Source organism: Erinaceus europaeus, chromosome X (assembly GCF_950295315.1).
Source record: "Erinaceus europaeus chromosome X, mEriEur2.1, whole genome shotgun sequence".
In the NCBI taxonomy this organism is placed as follows: domain Eukaryota; kingdom Metazoa; phylum Chordata; class Mammalia; order Eulipotyphla; family Erinaceidae; genus Erinaceus; species Erinaceus europaeus.
In genome coordinates this window covers 89,423,339-89,437,428 of record NC_080185.1, presented here as the reverse complement: position 1 = coordinate 89,437,428, position 14,090 = coordinate 89,423,339, and the positions used below count along the sequence as shown (strand labels likewise).

At 47.5% G+C, this 14,090-nt stretch overlaps 1 protein-coding gene and 1 non-coding gene across 3 annotated transcripts in view; one reads left to right on the top strand and one right to left on the bottom strand.

The window, feature by feature from the left end:
• OTUD5 (OTU deubiquitinase 5) overlaps window positions 1-14,090 on the bottom strand; it is a 52,456-nt gene that overhangs the window by 37,880 nt on the left and 486 nt on the right. The window contains exon 2 of one of the 2 annotated variants that reach the window (XM_016190968.2): window positions 13,201-14,077. In XM_016190968.2, the coding sequence (XP_016046454.1) occupies window positions 13,201-13,794 (594 nt within the window). In that variant the 5' untranslated portion in view covers window positions 13,795-14,077. The remainder of the gene's footprint in view (window positions 1-13,200; window positions 14,078-14,090) is intronic. The other variant, XM_007529408.3, reaches the window with a different exon arrangement.
• LOC132536065 (small nucleolar RNA SNORA44) lies at window positions 11,942-12,072 on the top strand. The gene has a single exon (XR_009547746.1). It is a non-coding gene; the product is annotated as a small nucleolar RNA SNORA44 (small nucleolar RNA).

Genomic DNA, 14,090 nt, shown 5'->3' with positions numbered 1-14,090 from the left:
CTGTCTCTCTCCCTCCCCATCACCCCCTTCTCTCTCCACTTCTGTCTGTATCCAATAAATAAGATCATGAAAATTTTAAAAAAGAAAGAAAGAAAACGGAGGTCAGGCGGTAACGCAGCGCACGTGGCACAAAGAGCAAGGACCGGCGTAAGGATCCCGGATAGAGCCCTGGCTCCCCACCTGTGGGGGAGTCGCTTCTCAGGCAGTGAAGCAGGTCTGCAGGTGTCTGTCTTTCCTCCTCTCTCCATTTCTCTCTGTCCTATCCAAGAACGACGACATCAACAACAATGATAACCACAACAAGGCTACAACAACAAGGGCAACAAAAGGGGGAGAAAATGGCCTCCAGGAGCAGTGGATTCATGGTGCAGGCACTGAGCCCCAGCAATAACCCTGAAAGCAAAAAAAAAAATAAATAAAATAAAATAAATTTAAAAAAAAGGAAAAGAAAACAGCCCTTTGGGGGTCCAGGCAGTGGTGCACCTGGTTAAGCGCACACATTACAGTGTGCAAGGGCACAGGTTCAAGCTCCTGGTCCCCACCTGCAGAGGAAAAGCTTCCTAAGTGGTGAAGCAGGGCTGCAGATATCTGTCTCTCTGCCTATCTTCCCCCCCTCTCAATTTCTGTCTCTACCCAACAAAGACACTTAAAAAATAAAAGAAAACATGCCTTCCTGCAGGGAGATTGCATAATGGTTAGCTAGGCAAAGAGGCTCTCATTCATGTCTGACTCTGTCAAACGCCCACACTGCGGTAAAGCGAAGTCTAAAAGAAAAAAAGAAAGAAAAAGAAAACATGTCTCTGGGTGGAGGTAGACAGCGGAATGGTTATGCAGACTCTCAGACCTGAGGCTCCAAAGTCTCAGGTTACGTTCCCTACACCACCATAAACTAGAGTTGAGCAGTGCACTGGTAAAGGTAAAAAAAAAAAAAAGGAGGAGGAGGAGGAGGAGGAGGAGAAGGAAGAGAAAGAGAAGAAAACATGTTCCTAGGGCTGGATCCCAGAACCAAGTGAGAACACCAAAGATGAAGAATTATTTTTAAAAAATGCTTTGGTGTGTCTATTTCCCTCCCTCCTCTCATAAATATAAAAACCAGGGAGTCGGGCGGTAGCGCAGCGGGTTAAGCACATGTGGCACAAAGCGCAAGGACCGGCATAAGGATTCCGGTTCGAGCCCCTGGCTCCCCAGCTGCAGGGGAGTCGCTTCACAAGCGGTGAAGCAGGTCTGCAGGTGTCTGTCTTTCTCTCCCCGTGTTCCGCTCCTCTCTCCATTTCTCTCTGTCCTATCCAATGATGATGGCAGTAATAATAATATGACAATGAAACAACAAGGGCAACGAAAAGGAATAAGTAAATAAATAATTTTTTTTTTAAAAAAAAAGTGGTCCGGGAAGTGGCGCAGTGACTAAAGCACTGGACTCTCAAGCATGAGGTCCTGAGTTCAATCCCCGGCAGCACATGTACCAGAGTGATGTCTGGTTCTATCCTTCCCATTAATAAATAAAATCTTAAAAATAAAAAACCCAAATTATTGGCTTGGGAAGGTCATTTAGTAGCAGGGTACACAGCGAGGTCCTGAGTTTGATGTATATCAATGTAAATAAACAAACGTAAGTACAAATACACATACACAAATATAGAGACTAGGCAGTGGGGTAACTGGTAGATAGATTAACATGCACAAGGATGGGGGTGGGAGGGCGGGCGGTGGCATACCCGGTTAGACACACATAGTTCGAAGTGCAATGAGCCATTCAAAGGCCTGGGTTCGAGCACGTTATTATCTATCTGCAGGGGTATGCTCCATAAGCAGTGAAGCAGGTCTGCAGGTGTCTCTTTCCCTCTCTATCTGCCCTTCCTCTCTCAATTTCTCTCTTATCCAATAAAATAGGGGGGAAAAAAGTGACCATCAAGAACAGTGGATTTGTGGTACTGACACCGAGCCCCAGTGATAATCCTGGAGGCAAAAAAAAAAAAAAAAAAAAAAAAAAAAAAGGATGGGGTTCAAGCCCAGGGTTCCACTTGCCAAGGAAGCTTCACAAGTGATGGAGCAATGCTTCAGCTGTCTCTTTCCTCCTTCCCTCCCAATCTGTTTCTACTTAACAAAGAGAGGGGAGAGAGAAAGGAAAGGAAAAGGGTGGTCCAGGAGGTGGTGAAGTGGACTCTCAAGCATGAGGTCCTGAGTTCGGTCACCGGACGCACATGTACCAGATTGATGTCTGGTTCTTTCTCTCTCTCCTATCTAATAAATAAATAAAAATCTTTAAAAAAAAAGGGGGGGAGTCAGGCAATAGCACAGCAGGTTAAGCACATGTGGAGCAAAACGCCTGCATAAGGATCCCAGTTCGAGCCCCCAGCTCCTCACCTGCAGGGGAGTCGCTTCACAGGCGATGAAGCAGGTCTGCAGGTGTCTATATTTCTCTCTGTCCTCCCCTCCTCTCTCCATTTCTCTCTGTCCTATCCAACAACGACATCAATAACAATAAAAACTACAACAATAAAACAAGGGCAACAAAAGGGAATAAATAAATAATAAAATATTTTTTAAAAAAAAGATAAAGGGAGTGGTATATTCTTTGTACAGGTTCCAAGCCCCAGTGGCAGCCCTGTCAAAAAAGTGTGTGTGTTTGTGTGTATGAATGAATGAACATCCAAATAAACATATCAATCAAGACAAAAAATCAAGCAGTGGTTGCCAGGGACTGGGAGTGGAATGAGGGAATTGGGGATGATGCAGCATTTCTTCTTGGGTTGATGCAAGTGTTGTAAAATTCACTATGGGGGAGAGAGCATAATGGTTATACAAAGAGACTCTTACGCCTGAAGCTTTCAAGTCCCAGGTTTAATCTCTCGCACCATCATAAGGCAGAGCTGAGCAGTGCTCTGGAAAACAAACAAACAAAAAACCTGAGCAACTAAAATTCATTATCCTGCTGTGGCCTAGGAGACGACAGTGAGTAAAGCATTAGGCTCTCAAGCATGAAGTCCGGAGTCCAATGCCCAGCATCACATGTACCAGAGTGACCCTCTAGTGTTCTTGTTCTTTCTCTTTAATAAATATTAAAAGAATTCATCCTGGGGGGCTGGTGGTGGCGCACTTGGCTGAGCACATGTTACAGTGCGCAAGGAGCCAGGTTCGAGGCCCTGGTCCCACCTGCAGGGGAAAAAGCTTCACGAGCGGTGAAGCAGTGTTGCAGGTGCCTCTCTATCACCCCCTTTTCTCTCGATTTCTGGCTGTCTCTATCCAATAAACAAACACAGATAATAAAAAATTAAAAACATTCATCCTGGTGGTGGATGCATGGCTGAGAATATTGTTTCTGATACAGATACAGTGACACATATCACTGCACCACCCCTCATGAAGCCCCCCTGCCCCAAGCATGGTAATGTGTATGTATGCTCCACTGTATGCGCCACCACCCACCCCTGCAACTGTGACTGTTCTAAGAACAACTGAATTGTACATCTTCCGTCTGTGAAGTTTATGGTTTGTGAGTACCTCAATAAAGCTGTTTAAAAAAAGAAAAAAAAAAGAAGAAAGAAAACAAGGGCTTGTAGCACTGGTCAGAGAGGAGGGAGGGAACACATCTTGAAATTGCCTTAAAAGTCTGGTGCACTGGACTCTCAAGCACGAGACCCTGAGTTCAATCCCCGGTAGCACATGTACCAGAGTCATGTCTGGTGTTCTATCTATCTATGCATTTCTTTAATATATAAATTAAGTTTAAAAAAAAAAGAGTCGGGCGGTAGCACTGCGGGTCAAGCACACATAGTGCAAAGCGCAAGGACCAGCGTAAGGATCCCAGTTCGAGCCCCCAGCTCCCTACCTGCAGGGGGGTTGCTTCACAGGCGGTGAAGCAGGTCTGCAGGTGTCTTATCTTTCTCTCCCCCCGTCTTCCCCTTCTCTCTCCATGTCTCCCTGTCCTATCCAACAATGACAACAATGATAACTACAACAATAAAACAAGAGCAACAAAAGGGAATATTAAAAAAAAAAAAAACCTAAAAGCCAAAGGGCCCCACTCAAAATGTTTACACTGCAAAGATAGATGGGCAACAGGAAACTAAAAAGATTACAACTCACTTTAAGAGTAATGAGTCCAACCTCCCTCCTCACCAGTATCCATTTTATAGATGGAGAAACTGACACCCTGGAAGAGGAACTGCCCTAAGACACAGAACCAGACTCAAACCCAGACCATCCGTGAGGAACCAGCTCCTGCTACGCCACTCTGCCTACTCCCCAAAGGAATCAGCAGGCTGCTAGATGTCAAATGAACGAACTTTGCTAACAAAAACTGACTGTTACCAGAGGTGAACAAAGACTTCTGAGAAAAGCCCAGTTCTCCCCAGGAAAGCTGCAAGAGAATAACCAATCAGGAGTCAAGCGGTAGTGCAGCAGGTTAAGCGCACATGGCGCAAAGCGCAAGGACTGGTAAGGATCCCGGTTTGAACCCCCAGCTCCCCACCTACAGGGGAGTCGCTTCACAAGCGGTGAAGCAGGTCTGCAGGTGTCTGTTTTTCTCTCCCTCTGTCCTCCCCTCCTCTCTCCACTTCTCAGTGCTATATAACAATGACAACAATAACAATAATGACTACTACAGTAACAATAAAAAACAAGGGCAACAAAAGGGAAAATAAATAAATAAATATAAAAAAATTAAAAAAGAGAATAACTAATCAAGGTCCAAGGTGGATCAGGTCAGGTAGTCACATGCTCAGGTAGTTCTGACAGGTGTGGATTTTGGGGGGGAGGACAGGTGGTTCAGAGTTTAACCTAGCCATAAAGTATTTAAATTGAGACCCTTGAGTCTGAAATCAGGCTTAGTCAGCTCCAAAGATCCACTTGGCTCAAACAACCCTACTAAACAGGAGCCAAGTGGACCCCTCTTCCCTCACAGGCACCCTTTTGAAATTATTCATCACATCACAACTGCTCCCGGGAATCACTGTCTACCAACCTGAAGCCACAAACCAAAAAGGCTATTTTTCCTGTCCACCCACACTGGATGACTGACAAATAGAGGGGTGTGTGGGGGGGAGGGGGCTCTTCCTCAAAACGCACCCACCACATTCTGTCACCTCCAAGTCCAGAGAGCTTTGGAATCCTGAAGCTAATCCTGAACCTCATCTGCTGCTTCCCTGACCAATCAGGAAATTGGGGTCCAAGGAGCACCTGCAGAACTATTCTGATGAATAGAGCGAAGTCTCAACAAAGGTGGAAGCGGGGGGGGGGGGGGGGGGCGCGACACACACGAAGAATTCCAGCTACAGCGCCAGGTTCAGTTTCTCTCACCCCCTCAGTATGTATGCACCCTTCTAAAAAGGCTCTGTGGGGTCCAAGCTCAAGCGTACTTAAAAAAAATAAAGATTTGGAAAAAATAAATAAATAAAGATTTGAGGAGCTGGGAAGTAACGCAGCAAAACACACGGACCAGTGTAAAAATCCTGGTATGAGCCCCCGCTCCCCACCTGCAGGGGAGTCGCTTCACAGGCAGTGAAGCAGGTCTGCAGGTGTCTATCCTTCTCTTCCCCTCTGTCTTCCCCTCCTCTCTCCATTTCTCTCTGTCCCATCCAGCGATAACAAGAACAACAAGGGCAACAAAAATAAGAAAAACTGGCTTCCAGGAGCAGTGGATTAGTGGTGCAGGCACCATGCCCCAGTGATAACCCTGGAGGCAAAAAAAAAATAAAATAAAATAAAGATTTAATTTTAGATAGAGGGGGAAAAGATAACACTGAAGCTTCCCTCAACAAGGTGGAGCCCAGGTTCGAACCTGGGTTGTGCATATGGCAAAGCAGAGCACTATCCAAGTCAGCTATTTTGCCTGCTCAGAGCAATTAAAAAATCGATTTAAGTGGTGCAAGGGATTAACCCTGGCACTTCAGAGCCCCTGGCATGAAAGTCTTTCTGCAGAGCCTCAATGCTATTTCCCCCACCCGCTCATGGCATTTTTCAAAGCTTTCCTTTCTTTTTTTTAGTATTTATTTATTCCCCTTTATTGTTGCCCTTGTTGCTTTTTATTGTTGTATTATGGTTGTTATTGATGTTGTCGTTATTGGATAGGACAGAGAGAAATGGAGAGAAGATGGGGAAGACAGAGAGGGGGAGAGAAAGATAGACACCTGCAGACTTGCTTCATCACCTGCGAAGCGACTCTCCTGCAGGTGGGGAGCCAGGGGCTCGAACCGGGATCCTTACGCTGGTTCGTGAGCTTTGTGCCACTGGCACTGAACCCGCTACGCTACCGCCCCATTCTTGCTTTCTTTTCTTTTATTATTGGATAGAAAGAAATCGTGAGGGGTGGAGAGAGAGGGAGAGAGACAGAGAGGCATTAGCTGCCCTGCTTCACAACTTGTGAAGCTTTCCCCCTGCAGGTGGGCATCAGGGGCTTGAACCTGGGTCCTTGAGCACTGTAATGTGTGCACTTGCTTAACTAGGTATGCCACTGCCTGGTCCCTCTTTTCTTTTCTAAAAATGAAAAACAGAGAAAGCAGACAGGCAGAAAGAGAACACAGCTCTGAGGCTTCTTTCAGTGCAGGGGGGCCAGGCTCAAGCCTGGGGTAGCACATTGGATAAATAAGCGATTTTGCCTGCCCAAGCCATTCTGTTCACAGGGCAGCCTCTCAAGAATGCTGTTTACATATCACCAGCACTGGGACCCCAGGATGCCAAAAGAACTCCTGAGAGCAGAAGTACGATCGGGAGTCGTGTGGTAGTGCAGCGGGTTAAGCGCACACGGTGCCAAGTGCAAGGACCAGCGTTAGGGTCCCGGTTAGAGTCCCTGGCTCCCCACCTGCAGGGGAGTCACTTCACAAGTAGTGAAGCAGGTCTGCATGTGTCTGTCTTTGTCTCCCCCTCTGTCTTCCCCATCTCTCTCCATTTCTCTCTGTCCTATCCAACAATGACAATAATAATTACAGCAACAAGGAGACAGGCAGTAGCGCAGAGGGTTAAGCGCACATGGCGCAAAGCACAAGGACTAGCATAAGGATCCGGGTTCGAGGCCCCGGCTCCCCACCTGCAGAGGAGTCGGTTCATAATTGAAGTAGGTCTGCAGGTGTCTATCTTTACCTCCCCTTCTCTATCTTCCCCTCCTCTCTCCATTTCTCTCTGTCCTATCCAATAACAACATCAATCATAACTACAATAAAAACAACAAGGGCAACAAAAGGGAATAAATAATAAATATTTAAAAATTACAATAAAAATAAGGGCAACAAAAAGGAAAATAAATAATATATAAATAAAAGACTTTATAAAAAAAGACTTTATAAAAAAAAAGTATAATCACAGCACCAAGACAGACAGGAAGTCCAAGTAGTCTCAGAAGGACTAGATTCAGGATCTAGGACCCTGCTCCAGCTCATTTTCTCATGAGCTCTAATTTGGCCGGCATGCTACAAATTCTCCTAGTTACAGCCTGCCACCAAGACGGGGAAGAGCAAGAGAAATCTCCCGTGTCATTCCCAGCAGGCCCCACATTGAATCTGGCAAGGCAGAGAGAATCATCTTCTTCCCTTTTTGCCCCTTAATAAGGGAGAGGATTGAAAAATGGCTCTGTCATTGGGAAGGAAGGCAGCATGCAACCACATTCTTATGAGGACAAGTGTAAGGGAGAGACTCCCGCCTAGGAGATGCCAAGGGTATGCATGTCAGGAGCTTGTTGTCGCCACCACAGCAGCTCCTGCCTTTCCTTTTCTGGGTCCTACGACCAGGAATGCGCTGCTCTCTCTTTGGAGGAAAGACTTTACTCTAACCAGGGAGAGAAGAAATAGTTCCTGCTCCTGGGCATCCAGATGCTTTAACCTGTTAGAAGTAGCAACGAGTGGGAAAAGGATGAGAACATGGGCTCAGTGAAGTCTAGGAAGATCAGGGGAAAGGAGATATGAAGAAAGAATTTCCCAAGTGGGGGAAGACAGCATAATGTTTATGCAAACAGACTCTCATGCCTGAGGCTCCAAAGTCCCAGGTTCAATTCCCCACACCACCATAAGCCAGAGCTGAGCAGTACTCTGGTGTTTAAAAAAAAAGGGGGGGGGGGAGTCGGACGGTAGCGCAGGGGGTTAAGCGCAGGTGGCACAAAGTGCAAGGACTGGCCTAAGGATCCCGGTTGGAGCCCCCGGCTCCCCACTTGCAGGGGAGTCGCTTCACAGGCAGTGAATCAGGTCTGCAGGTGTCTTTCTCTCTCTCCCCGTCTTCCCCTCCTCTCTCCATTTCTCTCTATCCTATCCAACAATGTTGACATCAATAATAACTACAACAATAAAACAAGAAGGACAACAAAAGGGAATAAATAAATAAATGTTAAAAAAAAAAGAATTGCCTGCGCAAAGTGAAAGGACCAACGTAAGGATCCCGGTTCGAGCCCCCGGCTCCCCACCTGTAGGGGGGTTGTTGCTTCACAGGCGGTGAAACAGGTCTGCAGGTGTCTATCTTTCTCTCCTTCTCTCTGTCTTCCCCTCCTCTCTCCACTTCTCTGTTCTATCTAACAACAACGACATCAATAAAAACAACAATAAAACAAGGGCAACGAAAGGGAAAATAAATAAATATTAAGAAAAAAAAATTTCCCTGGAGGGGCTGTGGGGTGGCACAACCAGTAAAGGACACAAGTTACCATTAACAAGGACCAGGGTTCGACCTATCTGGAGTGGTGAAGCTTCACAAGCAGTGAAGTAGGCTGCAGGTCTCTTTCTCTTCTCCCCTCCCATTTATGTCTCTACCATAATGAAAAAAACAATTTGAAAGAAAGAAAGAAAAAAAAAAAAGATCACCAAGAGCAGAGGATTCATCATCCATGCACCAAGCCCCAGCAATAGCCTAATGAAAAATAATGATGATGATTTCCCAGACTCTAATGGCTGAGGGTCTCCCAGGTTCAATACTCAATCCTCTACCACTCTACCATCACAAACAAGAGCTGAATAGTGCTCTGCAAAAAAAAAAAAAAAAAAAAAAAGAACAGAAAAAGAAAAAGAAAAAAAAAAGCAAAGAATTTCCCTGAAGGACTGGCAAAATAGTTCCCTTGGACAAGTGTGCTGTTTTGCTATGTACATGACCCAGGTTGAAGCCTGACCCCCACTGCATTGAAGAAAGCTTCAGTGCTGTGGCCTCTTGCTCTCTCCCTGTCTCCATCCCAACTAAATAAATAATTCTAAAAAACTAAATTTCTCTGGATGAGGAATGTCCCAAGTCCCTTCCTTGTCTCTGAGAAGAAAAACAAAAACAAAACAAAAAACCTCCTGAAAGCCTCGATTGTAGAAGTGAAAAAGTGAAATGCAGGGTTTGATCAGGGGAAACAATCTTCTAGTTCTTGAGAGGAGGAATCAGTTCACAAATCCCCAGTACCTGACAATCTCATAGACAGTAGAGGGGTTGTGGTCTGGGAGGTGACAACTAAACTTAGAATTGGACCCTCGGAGTCGGGCAGTAGCGCAGTGGGTTAAGTGCACGTGGCGCAAAGCGCAAGGACCGGTGTAAGGATCCCGGTTCGAGCCCCCAGCTCCCCACCTGCAGGGGAGTTGCTTAACAAGAGGTGAAGCAGGTCTGTAGGTATCTATCTTTCTCTCCCCCATCTTCCCCTCCTCTCTCCATTTCTCTGTCCTATCCAACAACGACATCAATAACAATAACTACAACAGTAACAAAAAACAAGGGCAACAAAAGGGGAAATAAATAAATAAGAATTGGACCCTCAAGGGGGCCAGGCAGTGGCACCACTGGTTAAGCGTTCACATCACAGTGCTCAAGGACCCAGGTTCAAGCCCCTAGTCCCCACCTGCAGAGGGAAAGCTTCACAAGTGGTGAAGCAGGGCAGCAGGTGTGTCTTTCTCCTCTCTTTCACCACCTCCCCTATCAATTTCTCTCTCTCTGTGCAATAAGCAAATAAAATATAACTTAAAAAACAAGGGCAATTTATAGTTTAAAGAAATAAAAATAAATTTTTAAAAAATTAAGAAAAGAATTGGACCCTCAAGTATCAGGTCCCAAGTTCAATCCCTAGCATTGCATGTGCCAAGGGTGATGCTCTGGTTCTCTCTTCCGTGGCTCTCTCATAACTAAATATCATCTTTTTAAAAATGTAGAGATACCTTCCTAGCTAAAGGAGCTGTGATGACTGTGAAAAGCAACCAGTCAGATGGGGAGGACCTGAGGTGTGGACCCCCTCCCTCCCTGGTGAGAAAGGACTGTCTTGTTGGGGGAGATACTGACAGCCAAGAGGAGCTCAAGCCACTCCCTAAGGTGAACGATCCCTTGTCCCAGAGAAGCTTAGGGCCCTGGCAAGAAATTCAGATGCTGTGGTCCGGGAGGTGGCACAGTGGATAAAGCATCGGACTCTGAAGCATGAGGTCCTGAGTTCAATCCCCGGCAGTACATGTACCAGAGTGATGTCTGGTTCTTTCTCTCTCCTCCTATCTTTCTCATTAATAAGTAAATAAATAAAATCTTCAAAAAAAAAAAAAAAGAAATTCAGATGCTTTTCTTCAGAATCCTACCCAACCCAATTTCTCCAAGGGAACTGGGCTGGTCTCACAATTTAGTTCACATGGTGAAGGCAGAAAATCTCCCACCCGAGAGGTCCCTGTGTCAGAAGGCCAGTTCTCTCCAGGACCCATCAAGTGTCTTAGGATTCAATGCTGGCAGGAGGTCTCCTGTGCCCACAGAGCATCCTAAGTTCCTTGAAGGTTGAGTTCTAACCTCAAAGACACATCAGTTCAGGCTCAGGAAAAAAAAAAAAAACAACACTAGTATAGCCACAGGCCCTTTGGAAAAAACTAAACTATGCCTACGAGCTATCCACAAAATGGAGGGCCCCCCAACTCTTCATCTGCACTATTCCAGCCTTTAGGTCCATGATTGGTCAACAATTTGTTTGGCTTTGTATGTTAACTCTCTTTTCAACCACCAGATTCCAGATGTTAGCATGATGCCGACCAGACTTCCCTGGGCAGACAACCCCACCAATGTGTCCTGGAGCTCCACTTCCCCAGAGCCCTTCCCCACTAGGGAAAGAGAAAGACAGGCTGGGAGTATCGACGTGTCAATGCCCATGTTCAGCGGGGAAGCAATTACAGAAGCCAGACCTTCCACCTTCTGCATCCCACAATGACCTTGGGTCCATACTCCCACAGGGATAAAGAATAGGAAAGCTATCAGGGGAGGGGGTGGGATACGGAGTTCTGGTGGTGGGAATTTTGTGGCGTTGTACCCCTCTTATCCTATGGTTTAGTCAATGTTTCCTTTTTATAAATAAAAAAAATTTTAAAAAGACACATCAGTCACTGAGGTATGTAGGGGATCCTTGTCTTTAGTGTCAATGTTGTGTGTGTGGGGGGGTCTACACCTTTTTAAAGGCAGGAAGCTTCCGATTCCATCTTTGGAATTCTTTATGAATTCTCTGTTGCCATGTCAACTCAACAGTGGTTTCAGACTTGTGTTCTAATGTTCCTAACAATAATTTTGGGCCTGGATTGGTGAATTATCATTTGGACAGTGCACTGTTTTGCCTTGTGTTGACCTGGGTATGGGTCTGACCCATCAGATGTTGAAGAAGTCTCGATGTGGTCTAGTTCACTTTGTATTTTTCCCTTTATCTATGAAAAAATAAATAATCTTGAGCCCTGCAGAGGAATAGAGAACTGTCATATCCCTAAAGCACATTTCAGTCCTTCACAACTGGTGACAGATCTCAAATCAGTCTGTGGGAGTCTTGGGCTCCCAAAGAGAATATACACAGGCACTATTCTCCAAAAAAGGTTCCCTAAAGATCTCACCTTCAGGGACCACTGTTTCCTAAAGTGGCTGAAGGATCAGTCTCTGAAACCACTATTTCATAAGCAGCAAGTACTTAACATCCAGTATCTCAAAGACTGAAGCTTCAAGAAAGACTTGGGTTTGGAGGCAGAGCAGATAATCATTTTAAGAAGTTCCTGGACAACATGTTTCCAAGGCTTATGGCTGGTCGTAGCCGTGGGATCTCCAACTGCATGCAAGAATAACCTGGAGAGACTTTGACAGCACAGGTCAGCATAATACCTGTAGCTGCCTCTCAACTTTCCTATATTTAAAAAAAGAAGAGAGTCGGGCGGTAGCACAGCAGGTTAAGCGCAGGTGGCACTAAGCACAAGGACCAGTGTAAGGATCCCTGTTCATGCCCCCGGCTCCCCACCTGCAGGGGAGTCGCTTCACAAGCGGTGAAATAGGACTGCAGGTGTCTATCTTTCTCTCCCCTTCTTTGTCTTCCCCTCCTCTCTCCATTTATCTCTGTCCTATCCAACAACAAAGAGATCAACAACAACTACAACAATAAAACAACAAGGGCAACAAAGTGGAATAAATAAAAAAAAAAGATTTAAAAAAAAAAAAGAAAGAAATTGTTCCTGGAGAGGGATTCACTCTCTTCTCCCATGCAGGTCTAAGCACTCAGAAGTACTCCTGTCAATTAAAAATAAGACAACTCTCGTTTCTGGTCCATAGAGATGCATTCTGACCCTTCTCCCCAATGGAAAGGGGAATCCTATCTCCCCAAGAAAAGTCTGGTATCTTTGGAAAGTCAGCTCAGAAAACCCTTTTCCCTAAAGGGGATGCAACATATCAAGAGATGATCTTAAAGGATCCTAGAAAAAGAGAAGTGTCAAGTCCTTGGAGGGAGGCAGGCCCTCGAAGTCACTACTGCTGTATGGGCTTGTTTTGTACCTCTGTGAATGGTGGGAGACATAGGTGTCTTGGGGACACTCAGATCTCATTTCTTAAGTCCTAACCTTACTTAGGTTCCCTAAGGGAGGCAGGGGTGGGGAAGAGACATCTCAGAATCTAATCCCAAAGACAGAAAAATCTCAGGCCTTAGAAAACAGACCAAAGTCCTTTAAAGAATTCTTGGGGGGCATTCCTAGGTGATGAGGCCCTAAGAGTCTGATGAATCAGTGATCCTGAAAGAGAACTAGATAGACGAGGCTTCAGGCCCATCCCCCTCCCCCCGACCCCCCCCCCCCATCTGAAAACGCTTACCCCAAGTCCTGGCAGAGGAAGAGTGGTGTTTTGAGCCCCAACTACCAAGGAAAAGATCGGGCTGGGCTTCAGAAGACCTAGGTCCCTCGAGGGGATCTTCAGCAGCCCTCCAGGGGTCACTCACCAGTCTGGGGGCTCCTCCCCACCATCCCCACTCCCTGTCACCCCCCCACCCGGCCCCCATACCTGCTCAACGGTGGCAGGATCCATCGCCTCGATGCGTGCCGCAGCCGCTTCATACTCGTCCTCGCTGTTGTACCCTGCGCCGACCTCCTCGCGTTCCGGACTGCCACCACCGACTGCGCCAACCCCAGGGGCTTGACGCCTTCGCTTGCTGTGCCCGGGCCCAGAGCAGCAGCTCCCCACACCCACAGCGCTGCCCACGCCCACCACCACTCCCGCCGCACCTACGCCGGCCGCCGCGGCGCCCAAAGCGTCGCCAGGGCCACTGACTGGGCCACCAGGACCACCGCAGGGAGGAGGGGAGGCCTGCTGGGGCCGAGGGCCCGCCACGGCGCCGGGCGGCACCGCCAAGGCCCAGCGGTGAAGTGCCCCCGGTGCCCCCGGTAACGGGCCTTGAGGAGGGGGTGAGGCCCGGGGCCGGGCTCCCACTACGCCTGTGTCACGGTCACGGTCGCCACCGCCCACAACCGAGCCGCTGCCGCCCACGCCCACACCCCCGCCGCGGCGCGGCGCCGGGGGCAGAGGCCCGGGCGGCGGCGGCTCATTGGTGGGGTCGGAGTCGGGAGGCGGCGGCTTCTTTTTCGGGAGAATAGTCATGGCGGTACCGCCGAGTAGCCCCCAGCAAACCCGGCGCGAAGCACGCCGGGATAGAACCCGGATGAGGGGGCTACTGTGATGCGCGAGGCACCACGGGATCGGCGGGACCCGGATAAAGAGACAGAGGCGGCACCGGCTGAAGAACGTTCGGCGACGCGCGAATCACCCGGCGGGAGAACCCGGATGTGAAGTCCACTGTGAAGGCGCCGCGGTGGATTCTGACGCAGTTTTCCCTCGGGGTCCAGCAAGTTCAGGGCTCCGGAGGTTCGTCGCGGCCTTTCTGCTTCAAAGGAAAC